Genomic DNA, 16808 nt, shown 5'->3' with positions numbered 1-16808 from the left:
CCGTTTTTGACCCGACGTACATATGTCAGGTCAAGGATGATCTATTTTACAATTTGTTAATACAAAATGTGTTGACCTGACAAAGATGTTGTCTTGACAAAATATTGATTACTATTGATTTTCTTTCAAGTTAAAATTGATGGGTTTTCTTAACCTATGAACAAAGATCCAACCACAATCAAAGAGTTTTAATCAAGGTATGGTCAAGAGCACTTTGACCGAGAGAAAAAACAAATGGTTCATAGTGGAACCACCAACCACCACCAACCAACCACCAACGCGAGGAATCATCCGCAACCCTCCAACACGCTATGGCAGGCTGTCCAGAGTAACAGTCCCTCCTGTCACTGGATGTCAGTCTGTCCATATTGTTGCGTTGGTGTGTGTTGTCTAGCGTAGCGTATAGGTTGTGTTTAATTATCAAGAACTACGGTTAACTCATGCAGCGCTCCACCAACACAGGACATCATGGAAGCCATCACTTTCAGAAAGACACTTTAATGATTTCCTTCAGCATCTCTCCCGTGGCTCCACTCGTCCCCCGTCACCAGGCCACACCGCCCCCACAGCCATGTGGCATCCCTCAGAGTTTCTCTTGACTGGCCTCTTATTGATCTCTCGTTGTCTCCTTCTGATGAAAATGGATCTGTTTCTCCCCCGGGGTCCCAGACATGTCATTGGACTCGCTGGTTGCCATTCTTCCAGCCCTTCACAATGAGATTTTCACAGATATGGTCCTTCAGCGACAGGATGGGCTGGGACAGAATGGGATGAGAGCGAGGACAGCCTGAAGATCGGGATCAATATTGGACACATCAGTATCACGGCACCCCCGCCCTCCAAAACAGATCCTCGAAAGAAATGTCAAATACAAACCAGTCTGCACTCCACAGTCTCTCAGTCATTTAGGACTATTAGTATTGAAGAATGTAATGGACCTGAAACTCATGTTTAACTTTCAAGGTTCCAGGAATAGATCTGAGCCTCAAGCTCTGTAAAGAAATTACAAGTCCTCTCCTGTGAGAGACAGAGGACAGCGCCCCATGCCCAGGCATCACAGCCAAGTTCCCAGCTTCAGAACCATCGTAATTAGCTTTTAGATAAAAGGTCCACAAAACTAATGAATGTTGTGTAGGATTGCCTTAACAAAGAGTCATAATGCACACAACATAGAGCTCTGTCTAAGTTAAATGTGAACAAAGGTTGTTTTTATCACCAATTCACCAATGCTGCTCACCTGCTCTGCAAATGACACTGTGATAGAGAAGCAGAGTTCTATTTTTACTTCCTGCAACACAGAAACCGTGTGAGTACACTCTTCCAATCAGGCGGTGGTTTCATGGTCAGATGAGCCAACACACTCTGCTCAGACACACTGATTTGGACATGAACGAGTTAAAATGAGACTCCAAGTAAAATGTTATTTGTTTTAAGTTTGCACTTCATCATCTGAATAAATGATATTATCACGTTCCAATTAGTACCCAATTCGTCACAAAGACTATCCCTTGAAATTGGAAAGCCTGAACCATTTCAAAATCCCAATTTCGCGGCAGCAACATCTGCTTAAGTTGTAACAGAAGCGCGACACAGAACAGAACTCCTCGGGCTGGGTATCGGTCCTGGATATTAATCCAGTACCAAGCAGGAGTGTAGAGGATACCTGCATTGGACCCTTTTGTTCTGTAACTCAGCATGGGCCTTTATGACGAGTGCTTGTGTGGCCTCATAGCTGTTGTTTTCATGGCAACAAGATTCTTGAATTCAGTAAGTTTTGTAAAATAATAATACCAATATGAGTCAAACAATATGCGGCGGACTCAGCGGTTGTAGACTGTGGGCATACGTCTGCAATCTATTTCTCAATACCACTGAGTGTGATTGGTCAAAAGAAAAACAAGCTAGCCAGAGTGTTTTCCCCTATTGCAGAATGAGGATGTGTGCAGCCAGCATACATTATCACATTATCACTTTATTTATTTAAGAATGCTCCTAAAGCCTCTCTTTTGCAGGAATGCCCAAATAACACATTCACATCTGGAGAGGTTCAGGTTGAGGGCCTTGCTCAAGGGCCCGGGGGAGGGGTTATGATTCATCATAATGATAACCTCCAGGTCACAAGCTTGCTTCTTTTACCTTCACGGCACCAATTCCAATACCGAAATAAACTATTAGGAGTATTTCAAATGTTTTGTTGACTTGTACTTACATATCTGGTATTTTACTCCTCTGATAGTCAATACTTTGTGTCCTTGTGTCGTGTCCACATGGTCCTTTTTGGTCTTTTGTTAAGAAGTGATGTCTGCTAAATGCTCTATTGCAGCTTTTGGAAAATAAGACATTTGGTAAAGAAAGTCACCAGCTGTATTGTTTGTGATCTCCATTTAAAAAAATGGATTTTTGATTTGTACGAGTACAAATATGTGAAGTTGAAACCTTCTGAATGACAGACATGATCTGGTGGCTTTTTTGGTTTGTTTATATTAATGTGAATATGAAGCATTTTGCCTGGTTACTTGTTTGACCTTGTGTTGTCTGCTGATACATGTTTTTACATCCTAAATGTGTCTGTGTCCTTACAGGTGAATATGAGCAGAGGCAGCTCTGCCGGGACGCCATCCTGCCAATGCCGGCCATCTGTGAGGTGCCTTGCCCAAAGGACTGTGCCCTAAGCCCCTGGACCTCCTGGTCTCTGTGCTCCCACACATGCTCCGGAAAAAACACAGAGGGCAAGCAGACCAGAGCTCGCTCCATCCTGGCCTACAACGCTGGAGAGGGTAAGAACTCCTCAGTCCTACAACAGGAGGACAAAGCAGTAATATATGTCAAGTAAAATATGGTTTTGCCAATACATGAGACTCATGTGAGTCACATTAATCATATGAGTCACGTGAGTCATGTGAGTCATATGACTCACGTGACTCATATGAGTCACATGATATAAAACATGGCGCTGCTATGCACAAAGAGCAGAATCTGCCAGGACAAAGCTTAATTGCTTTAATACTATAGCGATGTCAGTAATGCAAGCCTCAAAATTCCAGGTTTTCGCTGCATATCTCATTTGCCTCTCAGCAAAATGCCAAAATGAAATGAATTATTCTGTGTATTCCTCTGCAGCGACTGCAAAGCTTGTGGCTTGGGTTACTGTGATGCAGGGTAAGAAGTGACCGGAAGGATAACAAGCTGTTACAAAACCTAAAGACAGTGGTTATTATCATACCGGTAAACTGTGTTGTATGAGGTGTTCTGTCCTTTTAAATGACTCACAAGATGTTTGCTTCTGTTCAAGGTCCTTCCCTGCTGTCATTGGTCAAGCCAATCTTCGGTATTTTCATATTTAATGTTCTTAGACGACAGCCAGTGTTTTTTGCTGATGTAGTAGTCTCCATGTGTTTAATAGAGGGATGTAGAAGTGTGTCTACCTTAATGTAATCTGTTCCGGCTGATCTGCTGGCCCAGCAGAATCCCTGTGCTTTTAGAAGAGGAAAGAAGCTCTTTCCCACCAGCAGTAGTATCGAGTGTTCTTTATCATTAAATGTTTCAAAGCCTAAGGTGAGGACTGGGTGTCTGAATGGTGCTGAATGAGACTGAAGCGAGAGCCTCCGGGTTAAAGCTCAACCCACCAAGCTGCCAATCACACTGTGAGAACTGAGCTACTTCATTGTGAAAGGGAAACGGGAGGCTGCACATATGGTTAGTGTCTGGCTTGGCAGAAGATCAGAACTGTATCTTTTATGCCCCTGCACTCCTTTACCACCACGTTGCTGTCTCTGGCATTTTTACAAAAACTCAGCATCCACGCTGGTTTCCGTGCCGATAGATACTCCTCCTCCTTTGCACATGCTGGGTTTCAGGAGGACGTCCATGCCAGATCACAACTTGTTTATTAGCGTTCCTAGCATTCAGGAGGCAGGCCTGCTGCAGTGTTCAGCGTTTCCTTTGTGTGATTAATTCTAACACTTAGGTTTTTTCAAACCGTTGTTTTTGACGTGAGAACTTTCACACATAATGCAAATATTAAAGCAGCAAAACCACAATTTAATTTTCCAAATACATTTTCGCACCAATCACGGTATACAGAAGAAGTGAGAAATTTAAAACACACTCTATAGAATAATACAGAGGTTCGTAGTCCGTACCAAGAAGGCAACGTTTTGTTCAAAGGAAACTGTACTTGCCTACAATAGTTTAGGCTATACATATTTTTATCTTATTATTATTGTTTACTTGTGAGCAGTGCTGTTTTAATCCTGTAATTTCCCCACTGAGGGACTAATAATGGATTATCTTATCTTATTTTAGACAATGATTTAGCTCAGACCGACTGCAACAAGCTGCTCTGGGTCAGTTGGTGCTCGGCCTGGACAAATTATCTGAAATATTGCAACTGTTACAAATTAGCATCACTGCTTGAGTAATATTCTATCTCGGAAATGTATCAAACAAGTATTAGTAAAATGCAAAAAGTCAGATTTAGCGGCAAACGACATACTATGAGACTTCTACTCCTTCTGTCAAAGTCTGTTCATGTCTCATTCTTAGCGTATTTCTTTTAAATATGAGTCTTCATGTGGTTATATAGTTTATAGGGCAGATACAATGGCATAGCTAATCTGAAGCTATTATAACTGCACGTTTTCTCAAATACACGTTGAGTTTGAGTTGTAGCACTTAAATATCTATTAATTAACTATTTAATTAGCTAGTGCAGCAATAATGGTGTGTCCTTCTATGAGTTAATGAGCTCCATGCCTGATAAATGACTGCCCTGATGAAATCCAATAACATCTTTTCTAAAAGACTCTGTGAAGGACACGACCCCTGTGCTGCGACACAGAGGTCAGCCACATCTTCGTTCTGCGGCTCTTCCTCATGTCCAATTCAGGGCCCATCACTGACTGGAAGATGTCGTTTCATGACTTCTGAGGCGCTAATGGCTGATGTTCTCCTCGGGGGTTCTCTTGTCCCCAAGATGATAGCTGCTGCTCATGACAGGGTTTGGCTGTGAATGGGGTCACATGGTGTGACTTCCCACCTGGGTCCATACGGGCTTCTGGCTCTGTGGAGACGTTCTGCCCCCTGGGTCATCTCGTCTCTGTGGTCGTCCCACTGATTTATTATCATAAGCTAAAGTATGGCAGGACACAGAGACTGATGCAGCAGTGGGTAGCATTAGCCTCCCCGCTAGCCAACCTGCATCTGTTTATGTCACTGTACAGGCTTTGACGGCAATAATGACAATCATTTATGATTTATCCTGTTTGCCCTAGCACACTGTACTTATTTAGTAGTTATGATAATACCAAAGACCAGTCGACCAAAGATAGGTTTATCACTTTTCAAAAAGCCATAACAGTTTGTACTTGCGATTATTATTTCCTTGGATTTTCTGCTGATGAAATCTGTTTTTCTAAAGATAGTTCTCTAGAAGAACGTCAGTGCTTGTATGCAGCAATACCTCGTTGGATTTTAATGAAGTAATAATAATACATGTTACTCGTGAGCACCATTCGTGCATTGCGGGGTTAGGAATGTGGGTCAAAATGTGTTCAATTGAGCCCAAGATGAAGAGAATGTCACATCATGACCTCGTAATTGCCGATGTCTCAGACCAGCCTTGTTACAGAGCCTTGAGAACTACACTTTTCTTTGCGTCAGTTGGGTCTTCTTTACCTTTGTATACCCAAAAGCTTAGAGGCTTTCCATCTTCCTGTATTAGGCTAGTGCTGCTGACATTCCTGGATTCATCTGTATTGCAGCTAAGACAGTGCTTTGTGCTCCATCATTCCTCAGGTGGAATCCAGTGTCCCAATAGCAGTGCTCTGCAGGAGGTAAGGAACTGCAATGAGCACCCCTGCACTGTGTACCACTGGCAGACCGGCCTGTGGGGCCAGTGCATAGAGGACGCCTCCATTCCAGCCACCAACACGTCTGCGGGTCGAGCTCGCGGCGCCGACGCCTCCTGCTCAGTGGGGATGCAGACCCGCAAGGTCATCTGTGTCCGGGTCAATGTGGGCCAGGTTCCTCCCAAAAAGTAAGATTCCACATAACTTGAATGCCGTTCCATCTCTGATTCATACAGCGTAACACCGGAGGATTCAACTGGTGTCAAACGATCAGCATGTTATTAATAATTAGGCTTTAATGCTCTGGACAGAACAGATCAGGATATGTGAGGATACTGTATGTTAATGATATTTGTATTGGATCTTCATTATGACTGAACTTAGAAATTAGTTGCAAATCTTGAGGTTATTTTGAGTAATGACGATGACAGTTGGTGCACTTTAAAAGCTTGAATAGGAACTTGAATGTCAGAATCATCAGAAAATAAGAAAGCAACTGTGATCGATATTTTTTTTTTAATAAAAAGTCAAAGGTAGCTTGAAATGATGGAACATGATGGTATCCACGACACACAATTCAATAAAAAGCCTCTGATCACCAAGTTTAAAAATCTATAACTAGCTAGAGCTTCTCTTTAGTTTTAATAAAAGATTCAGTTCTTTACATTGGCTCCCTTTTAGATTCAAAGTCAGTTTTGTGTAGATTTATTGCAAGGCCTCTAATTAGTTTATCTGACTGGCTTCTTCGCTAATGGCTGCCGCAAATGAGTTTCATGAGTATGAGTAATGCACATTTGTATGAAATATACATGAATAATTGTACTCTTGTTGCAGAATCTAAATGTCCGTTCAAATTGTTCATTCGTTAAACTTCAATTAAATCATCATATTTCTTTGATGGTGTTAACACACGGATGGGCACACACAGGCTACGTCACTGATTGAGTGATTAAAACAAAACAATACGAACGCGTTCAAGTACCAATCTCGATAAACAGATATCTGCATATCAATGCAAAATATTTAGATAATGGGACAACATGTTGGTCTTCGTTTCCATCCCAAATAGATTTGACCAATCGCAATCAAGCGGGCTTTGGTGGCATGCAGGTCAGAAGAGATGACACACATTGGCAGGAATGCCTTCTGGGTACCCATCAGCCACCCAGTTGTAAGGATTAGGCTTTTTTGGCTTAAAATAGTAAACTGGCTGAAACAATTGGTTGTTCACGTCGTTTCTCAACACAACTCCAGTCGAGCGTCTCAAGTGGCTAATGTGAAAACAATGGCCAAGAGGCAAACTTCTTGTCAAGGCGATGGTGTCCAAGGTTGCTTCCATTTGTAAAGATGAATGGCCGCCTCAGTTTCTGGTCGCACACCCTGTTTGCTTATGACACGTGGTGCAGTTTAGTCTCCTGCTTAGTGTGTTGTTGCTGGTGTCTGGCAGAGGTGTTGTCTGATGAGCGTTGCAAGCATCTGGGTCTCTTTACCCCCTGAAGGCATCTGCTGGGAACAGGAATTATATATTTATTTATTCAACAGAATGGGAGCATTATTCTGGCAGCGAGTACGCAGGGAAACCCACCCCCAGCCCCACGCTGTGTATGGAAATTAATCTCACTTTTTATTCCTGCGCTTACTCCTAAACCCACTGTTACATGCTGAGCAGTGAGCAGCAGCCTTAGGACTCACTTTCACATCAATGGGAGAGGGACACCCGCTTCCACCAGCAGCACAGCTGAGTCGCCCTCAGTAAACATTAGATCGTTCCGAGCATTAGGATGATGATCGAAATTAATTATGTATTAGGAAATGTATTAATTAAGTCTGTGGTTCAAATGTGATGGAAACTGTGATTTTTGAATGCATGTGCATACATCATCTCTCTTTGTTTGCCATAGAGCTTCTTCTCTGGCAACATTTTAATTGGCAATCTGCAATTCTGAGCAGAGCTCATTCCCGAGTTGGCTCGACACCTCGATGACATCACTACCTTCCGAGGGGGATTTCAAGATTTGGGATCAGGGTTCAGTTTCAGTGCAGCATGGGAAATCACTACTGATGACAAAACATCATTTTCAGAATGCAATACATTCCAGGAAATGATCCTTTGAGTAAGAATCATTTAAAACAAGACGGTGTGGGCCCATTGTTCTTAAATGGAAACACATTAGACAAGTGTTTAGCAAATTTATTTAGGTTGTTTGGTAATTTAACTGGAATTGGAATGATAGTCTTAACTTTAACCTCTTAGTCTTTGGTTAATTTCCAGAGTAATGACCTGCAGTTAAGGCTAAAACATGGAAGATGTATCACTGAACATTAAGAACTGTAGAAAGGATGTGATTGTCTACACAATGCTATGTGGCAGTAGACATGCACACAAACACACACAGTCAAAGTCTCACAGAAAGATCCAGAGCTGAAGTTGGGTGCATTGGGAGCCTCCCAGTGAACCCCAGCATGGTTTCTTTGGCTCTGTCTCTATCTGATATTACAGGGTCTCTATGTGTTTGCCTGAGCGTGTCAATAATTTACTTCCAGGTGTCCAGAGAGTCTGCGCCCAGACACCGTGAGGCCCTGCCTGCTGCCGTGCAAGAGGGACTGCATCGTCACCCCGTACAGCGACTGGAGCGCCTGCCCGTCAACATGTCAAGCAGGTAGCTTCGCCTCTCAGTCGGCTTCAGCGCACACAGTGAGGCGTTCAGGGTGTCACACGGCCGCATTGCTGGGTGTCACACGGCCGCATTGCTGGGTGTCACACGGCCGTGTTGCTGGGTGTCACACGGCCGCATTGCTGGGTGTCACACGGCCGCGTTGCTGGGTGTCACACGGCCGCGTTGCTGGGTGTCACACGGCCGCAGTGCTGGGTGTCACGCTGGCCACAAGCACCAGTGCTAAGAGAGGGAACGACTGTATGACTGCGGTTTTCAATTAATGAAGCATACAAAGTGCTCATCATTATTTCAGCCCCGGCAGACAGATAATAACATCATCATGCACACTGAGACGGAAGACTAAAAAATCTGAATTGTGATATGTGAAAAAAATGTTATGGGGACGCAGCAGCGGCAGTCTGTACTAAAAGGAAAATATTGGACAAGATATTAACAAGAAAATTGTGTAGAGCGGATCTTGAACATCATGGGACAAGGACTACGACAAACCTTTATTATTTATTTCCCCTAAAAAGCTTTGAGGTATTATTTCATAAGAGGGAGAGACTGAGAGGAGAGAATTCTCACAATGTTAGTAGAGACCGATGTGTGGATTCAGAAGGGCTGAGCTGCCGACACAATAAGCAGCTGCTGGACATCCTGATACTGTTTTACTGGCCAAGCAAGTATGTAATGTTAAGCAAGAGAGCTCCAAACAATTCTCAGCCTCAACAATGTGTGGCTGTAATTCCCCTGAGTCTTGCTTTATTATCGGCATAGTTACTCCCCGACGGCATCTGCTGAACAAATACTTACCTCACCTCATTATCTTGTATCTATATCAAATATCCATAAAATATCCATGTGTCTGTCTTTCTAGCAGCAGATCATCTATGAACAGCGTGGTTAGGGTTTCTGTTTACTTGCTTTTTTTAGCCGCACGTAAGACAAACAATCACAAATTGATGCATTTTGGGTAAAAATCCCCCTCTTCTGTTCATAACTCAGTAAAACTAAATTGCACTGACACAAAGCACGTGCTGTGTCAATGGTAGAGGTTCCTCAGATATTCTTCAGCAATGAAAGTAGAATATCCTATGAAACCTGATCCAGTGAATACTGTCTCTCCCTCCAGTGCAAACAGAATTGTGTAACAGCATGACTTTACATGTTGCCACGTTAAAGAAAATGGAGGCTAAGCTAACTGTGCTCACCATCAGTACTGAGGCTCAGAATCTTCCATCGATGATGCTACCGACAGCACCCTTTAGCATCTGTATGAGACACGCCAGGCTTTCAACTAACTCTGACGTAAATCCATGCTCACCATTATTAGACAGATCCAATGACGTAGTATAAAGAGCAGTCCACTTTATTGTATTAGCCTCCCTGTGAAGCGCTCAATTCCATTCAAAACAGACAAATTATGGAAAAATGAAGAGCAACTGGATTTTGTAGCAGTTATTCTAACTTGACATATTTAATGAAAATACAGCAAATAGTACCTCTTGAAATGAAGGACATGCTGGAACTCAAGAGGAAGCTCCAGTATTGTTCACTCTGCTGCCTTTTGTGTTCAACATTTAATCTCAGTTGCTCATTTGTTCGGTACTCATACAACTACACACACAGATGTACTCATGTGTTTTCTTGCGTCATGGCTCAGGTGGTAAAACCAAGAAGAAGCAGTACAGGCAACGTATTATGATCCAGATACCATCCAATGGGGGACAGGACTGTCCTGAAGTTCTGAACCAGGAGAGAGAGTGTGATGCTCCATCTGTCTGTCAAGGATACAGGTCGGTTGGTCCTATTCAGCATTCAACCTGCACACACTAGGCAGTGACAACCTCCTGTAATTACATGTCGCAGTTCTGGTTATTTTGGATGCTAAAGATGTCCTCAAATGGCCAAAACAACAACAACAAAAGTGCACAAAAATGGATTGTCTGCACTTATTTTTATTTAAATTCTGACTTGAGTCTACTGCTACGTTCACATGCCTTACACTTGGACCATTTTAGTGGTTTTCATTATGGATTATGACCTGTTGGCATTGAGTCTATGTTCCTGTCATGAGTAATTTATTGCTCACAAGATTATCATGGTAGTGATCGCTCTAGTGATCGCTCCATCCAATGCTTTAGTGAAGGTGGTACTGATTGAGGCGTTCTCCTATTCCAGGATATCAAACTGGCAACCATTTACTCTGTTCTGCATTTGAATTATAGACACTTTTGATTCTAATACCTCTTCTGTTTTCAGATGGAAAACCCACAAGTGGCGGAGATGCCAGCTGGTTCCTTGGTCAGTACGCCAAGACAGTCCTGGGGCTCAGGAGACCTGTGGGCCAGGAATGCAGGTTCGGGGTGAGGACGAACACGCACGGCTACACAAACATTTACACATATTGTGTTCTTCTTTAGATGAAAACATTAGAAAAACAGCGTAACCAAAAAGGCATGAGACAGCTGACACGGGGTCCCAGTGGGGCTGTGGGAACACTGGTCGGATCCTTCATCTACATGCTCTCTTTGCAAGAGCCTGTAATGAAGCAGAGTACAGGTACCTGGGGGCTGCATTCAACTTTTCTTTAGCTGTGGGTGTCACGGGACTGAGAAGAGGGATGTGAATGTAGAATCTCACCTTCTATAAACTTAAAGTATGGCTTTAAAAGCCAGGGGTGGTAGATCATCTCACAACAGAACATGACTTGTGGCCTGAGTGAGTATTGAAGCAGACAGTTGACCTGCTATCAGTGGACACACTCAGGCTCCATTATCAGATTCCAATGATGAGCATCCTGCTCCTCCATTACCTGTAATAGTATCTGCTGAGCTGAAGACACAATTCAATACGAGCCTCTTACGATTCAGCCGCTCACTCAATACAATGTGTGGAAGAGAATAGCTATTTCACCAGGATGTCCTGTGTGTGTGTGTGTGTGTGTGTGTGTGTGTGTGTGTGTGTGTGTGTGTGTGTGTGTGTGTGTGTGTGTGCATGTAGGTGTGTGTGTGTGTGTGTGTGTGTGTGTTGCGTGGGGACAGTGATGATGATTAGATGTTGGTGTTTTTATTGTTAACATATTGTCACCTGTGTTTTCTTTACTAACCTGCAGGTTGATTCTTTGCCATCTAACCAGCTAGCGGTGTGTTAGCCACATCAAGCTAAGCATAGCTTATGCCACAGTACCGCTCCCGTTGTTTCCATGATGAGCTACTTTATACTTGTATAAGGAAAACATACTATTTACTCCACTACATGTATTTGAAGCCTACAATTACTTTCCATGTTTTAAGTAGATAACCCATGATGAGATAACAAAATATGATGCATATGTTATTTAGAATAGTTCAGATTAACCCAATGTTGGCAACTACAATAATACATGGACACGATAACTCATGTATTATATATAAAGTGTCATCAAATATGTCAATATACATTATACCACACATTCCAATGTATTTCTCTTTATGTATTAATACATAATACTGTTCACAATGATAGGCCCTCCTGGCTGTCTGCATACTGAAGCGGTTACTATGGAATAGTGGTTGCTATGAAAAGGAAACGAGCAGCTTGCATATTCTTTTTTCATCACATGCAAATATTGATTTCATCATTTGACTTGATTTACATAATTTGTATGTTGCTATTTCAATTTCTGAATCGTGGTGTTGGAGAAAGTGGTTTGTTTGTTTCTGCTGCGATCCTCTCGTCTGCACATTTTGGACACCTGAACCTACAATATGATATGTACAGTAACGGTGTAAAAGTTCATGTCTGGACTCGTTATGAAATCCACTATGAGCAATATCATTCAGTAAATCACCCAAAGTGAACACAAAACCTCGTCCGAAAGAAAGAAAACTTTCCAATATCCAAGGTGCATTTTTAAGCATAATACATTTTTTTTCTTTAATTAGTTGAATATGATATTTCTGCAAATAATTTTCAAGTAAATGTAATCTTTGTAATCATATCATCTGATCTGTGGCCGTATGTCTTGGACACTCGGGTGAAGAGAGGAGCAGAGCTGTCAACTGATCACCACCTGGTGGTGAGTTGGATCAGATGGCGGGGGAGACGGCAGGAAAGACCTGGCAAGCCCAAAAGTGTTGTGAGGGTGAACTGGGAACGTCTGGCTGAGGATCCTGTCCGGAAGGTCTTCAACTCACACCTTCGGAAGAACTTTTCACGCATCCTGAGGGAGGTTGGGGACATGGAATCCGAGTGGACCTTGTTCAAAGCCTCTATTGTGGAAGCGGCTGCCAGGAGTTGTGGTCGGAAGGTCGTCGGTGCCTGTCGTGGTGGTAACCCGAAAACCCGGTGGTGGACACCGGGGGTGAGGGAAGCCGTCAAGCTGAAGAAGGAGGGCCTGGTTGGCCCAGGGGGCTCCTGAAGCAGCTGACGGGTATCGGCAGGCCAAGATGGCTGCAGCTGCGGCGGTTGCGGATGCTAAAACTCGGGCATGTTAAGAGTTCGGGGAGGCCATGGAGAAGGACTTTCGGTTGGCCTCAAAGAAGTTCTGGCAAACCATCCGGGGGATCAGAAAGGGAAAGCAGGGCTAACCCAAGGCTGTTCTCAGCGGGCGAGGGGAACTGCTAACTTGGACTGGGGACATCGTCGGACGGTGGAAAGAGCACTTTGAGGAACTCCTAAACCCGGCCAACATGTCCCCTGGGGAGGGGGCAGCGCTTGAAGACCTTGGGGTGGGTGCACCCATATCCCTGGCAGAGGTCACTAAGGTAGTTAAAGAGCTCCTTGGTGGCAAGGCGCCGGGGGTGGATGAAATCCGCCCTGAGATGCTGAAAGCGCTGGACATTGCTGGGCTGTCTTGGCTGACACACCTTTTCAGTGTCGCATGGGGGTCGGGAACAGTGCCCATGGACTGGCAGACCGGGGTGGTGGTTCCCATCTTCAAGAAGGGGGACCGGAGAGTGTGCTCGAACTATCGTGGTATCACACTGCTCAGCCTCCCGGGAAAAGCTTATGCCAGGGTGCTGGAAAGGAGACTCCGACCTCTTGTCGAACCTCGGATTCAAGAGGAGCAGTGCGGATTCAGTCCCGGTCGTGGAACAGTGGACCAGCTCTTTACCCTTGCGGGACTACTGGAGGGGTCTTGGGAGTTTGCCCAACCAGTCTACATGTACTTTGTGGACTTGGTGAAGGCTTTCGACTGGGTTCCTCTGGGGATTTTGTGGGGGGTGCTGCGGGAGTATGGGGTGCCGGATCCGTTGGCACGGGCTATCTGGTCTCTGTACGCCTGCAGTAAAAGTTGTGTCCGTATCCTCAGTATTAAGTCAGACACGTTCCCGGTGGGTGTTGGCCTCCGCCAGGGCTGCCCTTTATTACCGGTCCTGTTCGTGACTTTCATGGACAGGATTTGTAGGTGCAGCCGGGGGGCGGAGGAAATCCGGTTCGGGGGCCTCGGGATCGCCTCCCTGCTGTTTGCAGATGATGTGGTCCTGTTTGCATCCTCTGACTGTGACCTCCAGCATTCGCTGGGGCGTTTTGCAGCCGAGTGTGAAGCGGCAGGGATGAGAGTTAGCGCCTCCAAATCCGAGGCCATGGTCCTCTGCTGGAAACCGGTGGATCACTCCCTCCAGGTGGGGACAACATGCCTGCCCCAAGCGAAGTAGTTAAGTACCTCGTGGTCTTGTTCACGAGTGAGGGTAAGGTGGAGTGGGAGATGGACAGGCGGATCGGTGCGGCTGCAGCAGTAAAACAGGCGCTGTACCGGTCCGTCTTGGTGAAGAGGGAGCTGAGTCGGAAGGTGAAGCTCTCCATTTACTGGTCGGTCTACGTTCCAACCCTCACCTATGGTCACAAACTCTGGGTCGTGACCGAAAGAACGAGGTCGCGGATACAAGCGGCCGAAATGAGCTTCCTCCGTAGGGTGGCCGGGCTCAGCCTTAGAGATAGGGTAAGGAGCTCCGACATCAGGAGGGAACTTGGAGTCGAGCCGCTACTCCTTCGTATCGAAAGGAGTCAGCTGAGGTGATTCAGCATCTAATCCGGATGCCTCCTGGACGCCTCCCATTAGAGGTTTTCCAGGCTCGTCCAACTGGGAAGAGGTCCCGGGGAAGACCCAGGACACGCTGGAGGGATTATATCTCCCGGCTGGCCTGGGAACGTCTCGGGGTCCCCCAGAATGAGTTGGAAAATGTTGCGGGTGAGAGGGAAGCCTGGTTCGGTCTGCTGGGTGTGCTGCCACCACAACCCGACCCCGGATAAGCGGCAAAAAATGGATGGATGGATGGATGTTTTAAAACAGAAATGTAGACAGTAAAATAAGTAGGTGCGTGGCTCCTTCACTCCATGCTGACACTCGAGCACGCAACACTTTGTTGAGTGATGGCAGTCACAACATTATCTTTAGTGAGATCATAACATTTCTTAGCAGCTATAAAAATGAATACATAATTCCAAATGCTTTTGTGCACTCATCAAATATGCACTATAATGCATTGCACAGTACATTGCATCGCTGCTCGGGACTTTACCAATGTCTGTAAGAAAGTCATGTGGCATATTTCTTCCAAAGGAACAACTCTTTCCAACTTACGTTTCATCATAAACCATCTCATCGTAATATGTTCTCCATGTATGACTCACTCAGGAGGAGGAACACCAGAGGGAGTTACTAATGGTCACTTTTCTTTCAACATCCAATAATGTGTACAATGCACAGCATGCTATATATGACCTACAATGGTACACGCATAGTGTATGTACCATGTTTTATTCAGGAAACTGGATGGCGCTAGGGGGCGACTGAAAGTATCGTGTGTATTAGAGGTTTTGTGTCTACTGTGGAAACTCATGTAAATCAAAGTGGACCTCAACCCACAACATTAAACTCATGAACCTCTCTTCCCTCCTTCATCACTGAAGCTGTTTCGTGCCGAAAGCAGGACGGTGGGCAGGCAGACATTGAAGCTTGTCTTAAGTTTGCCAGCTCCATGCCGCCTCTCACACACCCCTGCCAGCTGCCCTGCCAGGAAGACTGTCAACTCAGCAGCTGGTCTAAGTTCTCCTCCTGCACAGCCGACTGCGTGGGCGTCAGGACGCGTAGGAGGATGCTCATCGGTGAGTAACAGACTTTGATTTTGAGCCGACTTCCAGATTACATCAATCTTTAGAGCAAGATCAGTGGATGTGAAGGAGATTTGGAATGCATGTGTGTAATACGAGAGGGCTACAAACATCCTGGGTCTTTTCTTTATCTAAATCTCTACACTTCCACAGGGAGCGGTCACTAAGCAGCCTCACTGAAACAGCAGGGGGCTCCACGCCCGGCTCACGCACCAACAATCATGAAATGGCATAATTAATGTAAAACCGTAATTGGGTTAAATATTAATGTTTTGTTTTGTTTGTTTGTTCTAGGGAAGAGCAAAAAGCATGACCAGTGTAAAAACAACCAGTTGTACCCTCAGAGCGAGACCCAGTACTGCCCCTGTAACAAATACAACTCCCAGCCGGTGGGCAACTGGTCGGACTGTGTCCTCCCCGAGGGGGGCCGCGTGGAGGGTCAACTGGGCATGAAGGTCCAAGGTGACATCAAGGAGTGCGGCCAAGGATATCGTTACCAAGCCATGGTGTGCTACGACCAGGACAACCGCATCGTGGAGACGTCTCGCTGCAACAGCCATGGTGAGCTGTCCGCGCTCAAAGGGACACCGACAACGCAATTAAATAACCAAACACTGATTTAAAATAACAACAAAAAAACATTCATTCCCAATGATAAACAAGTTTATAAGTTACAGAGTTTGTAAGTGTGTCTGTCACAGAATGCAACAGCTGAAGAGTGAATCCATCTGTTTTACTTTTCTGTCATAAAGGACTGCAAGCAGTATGACCAGTATGATCAGTAGGACCAGTATGATCAGTAGGACCAGATAGATGTCGCTGATAAATCCTCAAGCTGACTTTGAGATTATTTTACTATTCCACTGTTACGTTATACTTTAGCATACACCAGGGATGTCGAGATTAACTGATTTTCCCACAACCACATCAGTAACGTGGACAGTCGACGTATCGCTGGTTGGCAGAAACATATGATGGTGACACTCCTTCTAGTGACTGCACTGCACAACGCTCCTCAGGCAGGAGACGAATATCAAACTTTGAGTCCTTAGTTCTCACGCTTTCTCCTTCCAAAGGTCAACTTTGATTTATTCAATTATGACTAGAATCTTGGCCTTTGTGAGGCTCATATACAGAGAATCAGCCTTGTTGGATGTAACTCATCTTAAACGTGGGTCTAAACAAGACCAACCCTGAAGCT

General features: G+C 44.8%; 1 protein-coding gene across 1 annotated transcript in view; it reads left to right on the top strand.

Moving 5' to 3' along the window:
• The window catches only part of thsd7aa (thrombospondin, type I, domain containing 7Aa), a 131391-nt gene that overhangs the window by 87501 nt on the left and 27082 nt on the right, over positions 1–16808 (top strand). Inside the window, exons 7-13 of the mRNA XM_068575737.1 lie at positions 2583–2777; positions 5797–6037; positions 8394–8509; positions 10173–10305; positions 10772–10875; positions 15407–15601; positions 15902–16168. Of these exons, the coding sequence (XP_068431838.1) occupies positions 2583–2777; positions 5797–6037; positions 8394–8509; positions 10173–10305; positions 10772–10875; positions 15407–15601; positions 15902–16168 (1251 nt within the window). The remainder of the gene's footprint in view (positions 1–2582; positions 2778–5796; positions 6038–8393; positions 8510–10172; positions 10306–10771; positions 10876–15406; positions 15602–15901; positions 16169–16808) is intronic.

Source organism: Clinocottus analis, unplaced genomic scaffold (genome assembly GCF_023055335.1).
Source record: "Clinocottus analis isolate CAN_PGR_092001 unplaced genomic scaffold, fCliAna1.0.p SCAF_14, whole genome shotgun sequence".
Lineage (NCBI taxonomy): Eukaryota > Metazoa > Chordata > Actinopteri > Perciformes > Cottidae > Clinocottus > Clinocottus analis.
The sequence above is the reverse complement of the archived record's forward strand: the minus strand, read 5'-3'. Positions and strand labels throughout refer to the sequence as shown.